The 6388-nt window shown below is 42.6% G+C and overlaps 1 protein-coding gene across 3 annotated transcripts in view; it reads right to left on the reverse strand.

Annotated features, from left to right (window-relative positions):
- LOC119277739 (DNA polymerase alpha catalytic subunit-like) overlaps positions 1 to 4669 on the reverse strand; it is an 8986-nt gene extending 4317 nt beyond the window's left edge. For all 3 annotated transcript variants that reach the window (XM_037559052.1, XM_037559050.1, XM_037559051.1), the window contains exons 1-14: positions 3947 to 4669; positions 3381 to 3548; positions 3212 to 3295; positions 3054 to 3128; positions 2917 to 2981; positions 2720 to 2810; positions 2397 to 2582; positions 1910 to 2073; positions 1700 to 1814; positions 1381 to 1560; positions 1237 to 1311; positions 1009 to 1128; positions 590 to 895; positions 382 to 474 (exon numbers count right to left, since the gene is read on the reverse strand). In XM_037559052.1, the coding sequence (XP_037414949.1) occupies positions 382 to 474; positions 590 to 895; positions 1009 to 1128; positions 1237 to 1311; positions 1381 to 1560; positions 1700 to 1814; positions 1910 to 2073; positions 2397 to 2582; positions 2720 to 2810; positions 2917 to 2981; positions 3054 to 3128; positions 3212 to 3295; positions 3381 to 3548; positions 3947 to 4654 (2430 nt within the window). In that variant the 5' untranslated portion in view covers positions 4655 to 4669. The remainder of the gene's footprint in view (positions 1 to 381; positions 475 to 589; positions 896 to 1008; positions 1129 to 1236; positions 1312 to 1380; positions 1561 to 1699; positions 1815 to 1909; positions 2074 to 2396; positions 2583 to 2719; positions 2811 to 2916; positions 2982 to 3053; positions 3129 to 3211; positions 3296 to 3380; positions 3549 to 3946) is intronic.
- Between the last annotated feature and the right edge of the window lie 1719 nt (positions 4670 to 6388).

Consider the following 6388-nt stretch of genomic DNA (forward strand, 5'->3'; position numbering starts at 1 on the left):
GGGGTTGCCCAGCTTAGTTCAAAGACCGGATACAGTTAAGAATATAGTAGCTTGTAAGCTCGAATCACACTGAACAAGTTTACGAAATTCCAATGTCCTTACCAAAAGCATGAACAGGTGTGGTGGCCAAGCAGGAATAGCATATTTTATTTCTGTAATCGCAACTCTGATTACTAATTACAAGTTTCTCAGAAAAATGAGCTGAAAGCAAAAAAAAAATATTCTTGGTGACAAAGTTTCGAAGCAATATGGGTGTTATGGTTACCCATAGGGTATTATTGGTGGCATGTTAGTATGTTGTTACCCAGCTAGCGGCTCAATTTTTTGCAAAACAGTGTTTGTCCCATTCCCCAAGTACGGAAAATCTCCATATGTAAGTACCTCAGGCAAAACACCAGTAGCCTTTGAAGTTGGAAGGTTAGGGAGATTGCCATCAGAAGAACGCTCAACAGTGGTGAAGCAGATATTGAATTCCTGAGGAGCGAAGAGAATAAAAGAAACAGTGAATTTATATCAAGGGCATCGCTTAACAGTTGACTCATGGAGAATAAGCCATAACTTACCGAATCTGTGAAAAATAATGACTCACCTGAATTATTGAAGGATAAAGACTGTTGAAGTCCAGAAGTAGAATATACTTGTCATATAGACCTTTTTTAGGCTCCAAAACCAAACCACCAGCATATGAAGGGACTTTTCTTACTTTACCTGGATCACCATGATGCACCTCATCATCAATGGAAGGATCAACAGCGTTTCCACCTCCCGTATCAGCATTAAGTTTTCGTTTTGCAGAGTTCAGCTCCTTGCATGCAGCAAACTTATCTGGTACAATGAATTTTTTTGAATGGAATGAATGCAACAGTAGATATTCTACCCTCTGAGCTCTAGCACCCTGCGTCATTCATGTGAGATATCATGTCAACACAACATTGTTTTTTGTCCTTTTTTCAAAGAAGACTGCATTGTTGCAGATGTATACTTTGCATAAAAATAATGATGCTTTACCTGGAGAGTTTTCCCCCACAGATTACCACTAATATTTGTCAGTTGGCGTGTAAGCGGGAGAACACTCAAGTGGAACATAAGCTCCAAAGAAAGACATGCGTCAGTCTCACCGTACTCAACCTAGATGAGGATGATAAATTGGTAAAGTTTGCTTCAGTTCGTAATTCTTAAGACATGGCATTCTCTTGAAAGAAGTACGCATGATTTCTGAATTTAAAGAAACCACACCAGCTTTAGAAGCGTTCCCGATGATTGGAACATTGGAGGTATAGTCTCTGCAAGTTGTGTCAGAGAATAACTCACCTATGTAAAACATATAGGTTAGTTGAGTTTGGCTTTAAGATTGGACCAAACAATTAAAATTCTGGTTACCTCCCGCAGAAGATCACGAGAGCATAAGTAGGTGTCACAGAGGAGACGGCCAGCAATGCAGGACATAATTCCTGGACTTGCCCCAGAACCATATAGTGTGTTTCCTTTGGTAAGCCTGGGAATTACTGATCTTCTAAGGCGGCCAATTTTGGACCACATGCTGCTTGGTACTTTGCAGGTCTAGCAGAAAAACGGCATAGACATGTTTCTTATTTGATTGAATTAGAACATAATGTATACTTTGTAATTAAAACATGAAGTATACTTTGTAATCAAAACATGAGGTACCAAGATTAATCAGAAATATAATCATAAAAACCTGAGCACGGTGCAGAAGGACATCCAGGTCGAATCCCGAAATGTTGTGCCCCACAAGTACATCACAATCAAGTTTACCAAGCTCAATCATCAAGCGATTTAACAAAGCACGTTCACTGAAAATGGAATAAAAAAGATTAATGAATGCAAAGATGAGAACTCGGATTTGTTCAAAGGAAGATGTAAATGCATAAGCAACAACAGTACCCACCTGCTCTCTAGTGCCAGCACGTTGCTACCAGCCTTCTGGTTCCTATCAGAAGCTTCTTTGGTGAGGCCTATAGGAAATATGCTTCCTTCAAGCTTGCGCATAACAGTAAAATGGCTGATCGTTCCCCGTTTCTGCCAATCTTCAGAACGCATTGGAGTATCAATCTGGAATGACCCCAAAAGGCAAACAACTTTATTTGGTAGAAAGTGTCTCTAGCTTATAAAATAATCTCGCAAATATGTAAACTTGATAATTGTTTCAGATAAACCCAAAGTGCATCAGTTTGTCTAAAAAAAAGAACTGCTTCATATATTCAGAGACATGGAAGGTTCAATTGCTTGATACATCATTGCCAAGGTATGTCAGCTTTTCTAGAAATTCTTGTTCCAGAAGACAATGACAATCATTTACCTGATACCTAAACTGCTTAAGTATGTACAAACAAATACTAGAATAAAATACTTCAGCCCCAGATTAGCATGCTTACTTTTACTTGGTGACAGCATATGACCGATGCTGACACAATCTCATGCACGTTGTGTTTCTCATTTATGATAGTTTTAAGATTAACAGCCGCAACTACAACTGGGGGGACTTCCAGTGTGGTACTTGTCACCAAAACAGAAATGTCTTTTGGGCATTCGACTGTAACTTCAAATTTACACCAGCTGACCTGTGGAAACGCCAAAAACCATCAGCACCAATATAATGCAACAAAAAATCAGGCAGGAGCTATAAGAGTATCAAATAACTTAATTGGATATAAAACACAGCCTGGGATGAGAGGACAGCATGAAGTCAAGGATATACCCGCTCAGTAGATGGACATGCCACAAATTTAGAAATCGATAACCATGAAGGACCCTTGATCTTCCTTTTGATGAGAAACAGTTCAAGTGCACTGAAAAGGTACAATGGTTACTGTGTGTGAGGAAAGGATTTGGCACGGAGAGTACAACACTGGAATTGTTGTGTATAGCATGGGTCACACATTTTACGAATCATACCTATTGTTTGTCCCAAGTAACGCATGGAAATATTTACCTCTAAGGTCAGCTGGTACCGCAGGATCCTAAGAAAATACATATGTTATAAGGAAAAAAAGAAAATATGAGATAGAAGATGCATTGTTCAATAAACATACCTTGTATGGGTAATTGACTTTCAGGACATACTGCTCACCGATTGGTACATCGGTCCTCTCAAATGCATAGTTCCTCTAAGGCATGAGAAATATAAACAATTAACATCGACAAAGAATATTACAGGGGTAGAAGTTACAAGATGGTTTCACCTACAAACCTTGACTGGAGTCATCACAAAATTTGAAACATTGAGGTCAGACAACTTGTCAGCTATTTCACTCTTTAGTCCAGATGACAACTCCTGGAAAAAAGACATGCAATGTGCATGTAAGATAAATATGATGCAGTGAGCATTAAGCTTAGTATGAAAATAATCAATCTCTCACATGTAAAGTTGCTCGAAGTGATGGCGAAGCATCAGAACTTGTGGAATTCCTCTCTATCCTTGATATTGTGTCCCTTGGGAATACTGAACTGCTTGGGATTGCATATATGCACCTTTGCATATTTTTTACAACAACACAGCAACTGTGGAAGCGCTTGCCTCTTACAACCTAGAAAGAAAAGCAGGTGGTCAAAAAAGAGTAGTGTGTATAACCTTAGAGCTGCAAACATGTAATAGCTGATAATCCAATAGAATACGTAACTATTTAACAAAGTCGATAACTATTTCTGACATACTTGACCATAGCAATATGTGGAGCTTTTAGAAAAGCATTGACTACTTTATGGAAGTAATGATCTGTGCCACTATGGAATAGTACATTCATTCATTCAGATACTAAAATACAAGCACCACATAATTTATATAAATCAGCTATCGTACTAAGCTAAAGAATCACTTAGTTTGGTGCTGGTGAAATATTGAGCGAGGAAAACAAAGCACTTCAACAGATGTGGGCAACTAACCATATGTCTCTTATATGTGAAACTTAGTATGAATGATATTTACCTTCCCAAACAAATAGACTGTGCCTGAATTGATACCAAAGGGCTCCTCATATGCATCCAGCAAATAGAACGGCAGGGCTCCATCCTTCAGCTCAAACTCCGAGCTTTCATCCACATCGACGACATCATGAACAGTCACTTCTCCCTTGCCTCCTGCATTCTCCCCATCCCCACATATCTTCATCCAACATGCTGTTGCACTCAACATATCACCATTTCTGGTGCCCTCTGCCTTAATCTTAGCGTTTAACCGGCGCACCTTCTCTATTTTCACTTCCCCATTAGCCTCCTGCTTCAGTTCCTCCGAGCTCTTATTCTCATCCACCAATTCCGCACTAGAACCTGGAGCTGCTTCTAGTTTGGGTTGCATTTCCACATCAGGCTTCAGTTCCAGCTCTGGCTGCAATTCTACCTCCATATCGCTTCCATGGTCTGAAACCCCATCAGCCTCGAACGCACCATCCGATCTAACCTCCATTTCAGCATGTAAGGCTGCCTGGATTGCCTTAATTTGGGGAACTGGAACAGGCAACGGTGTCGGGGCAGAGATCCTACCAACACGACGACGACGCTCCTCTCGGTCGTTCTCGTCGGGGGCAAACTCGGCGATGACGTCGTCCACGATGCTGTCGGCGGCCAGCGACGAGCCCTTGGTGCGGTCGCTGCCCGGCTTCTTAAACAAGGAGGAGGGGCGCTGCTTGCCCATCATCGCGGCGGCGGCGGCGGCAGAGAGGGCCGCTGCCGCAGCAAACTGCTGGGACGGACGCTTCAGCTGGGGAGGGCGCGGCTGCTTCCGCTTGCGGGGGGAGCCATCCTCGCCGTCAGATCCTATAGGAAAAGACTACCATGAAATGTAGGACCGCTCCCTCAACCCACTATGAAAAAGGACAAAACTGCTCTTTTCCGAAAAAATTAACACAAAATGAACCCATTTTAAAAAAATCACTAAATGCCCTTTCGCATGGCACCCGGGGCACGCTAGACATCATGGCGTCCTAACCAAGGGCACCCTAAACAAAGGCGTCATGCTAGTCAGCGCTCGTTTGCCACGCTGGCAGGGCGTGGGCCTGACGCCCCGGGCCAGGACGCCATGCTCAGTAGCACGAAGCCCCAGCCCAAGGCACCATGCGCTTGAACTAACAAAACAGGCAGCATCCTCTCTTTTCCCCCCTTTCTCCACCCCGGCGGCCCCACTCATCCCCCTCCCTAATGCCCACTAAATTTCACGGATTAGAGCTCCAAATCGGTGAATTATCCTCACCTTCAACCCCTCAAGGTATTCTCCCTCATTTCTCCTCTTTTTGTTGGTTGAAATGTCTGCATTGTGCCCACTTGGAGAAACCCTAGGTCATCCAATTTTACAATTTCCATTGATGCATTTTGGTGTTTATGTTTGTAGATGGCGAGGATCGTGAATGTGCATCATGTCGACTTGGCCTTTTTTGAGAAGGGAAACGCCGAATATGGTGACCCAAAGAAGAAGACAGTAGTGATGGTGTTTTCCACATGTCCTAGCCTTGAGGAGGTTGTGGTTGAGCTTCGGAGAAGGTTGAATTAGATGGAAGAAAGCGATGAAGTAGACTTAATCGGAAGGTATAATGTTGGGTTTGGACAACACATTCGTTGGAAGACAACACCTCTTGTCTCCGACTTTCATTGGGAAGCATGTAAGGAGAGTGTCTTGGCCTCACAAGATAAAGCATTCGAGTTATTTGCCACAAAGAAGGTTGGTGCTCGGTTGCACATTGATTTGAATCGGTGTGCATCTTCATGTGATGTTAGAAGCTCGGTTCGAGATCCACCATATGTCAATCCAGATGTGTATGACACAACAATGAGCCAACCTCCATTGACCCAACCTTTGTGCCCCGTCCGGAATGACCAACATGATAATCAAGGCTTGCATATGGAGGGTGATGAGTTTGAAGGTGAAAGAACATTTGCTCCTTTGGTGATTTTAGTAATTCATGTCAACATACATGTTGTTGGACTAATATTTTCCTCAAGTACATTTCAGGCTCTAAGGAACAATGGTGGCAAAGCTTCAAGACTCTACATTTCTTGTTAAGTGATCAAAGATCACATTGAGTCCATAGGAAAGCCAATACTATTAAAAGGGGATGAGGTTTTGAGCATGGACTGTTCTCTCAAAGTGCTTAGAAATATTGCTCAAAACCCTCACCGAGATACAACAATGAGCCAACCTCCATTGACCCACCGATACACATCTACCCAGACTCACCGAGATACACTTGAAAAATCCACTGCCTAAACCCTAGCAACTCGGTCTCACCGAGAGGACGTTCGGTCTCACCGAAGTGCACTTGCCAACTTTCTGTAACCTATTGATTTCACCTTGGAATTTCTGAGTGGTTTCGATTGGTGTCACCAAAGTGTGGAAAGTGCTTAGGTCATCACCCATCAGTCTCTCCGACTTGTTTCA

The sequence above is a fragment of the Triticum dicoccoides genome, chromosome 3B, assembly GCF_002162155.2.
Source record: "Triticum dicoccoides isolate Atlit2015 ecotype Zavitan chromosome 3B, WEW_v2.0, whole genome shotgun sequence".
NCBI lineage: Eukaryota > Viridiplantae > Streptophyta > Magnoliopsida > Poales > Poaceae > Triticum > Triticum dicoccoides.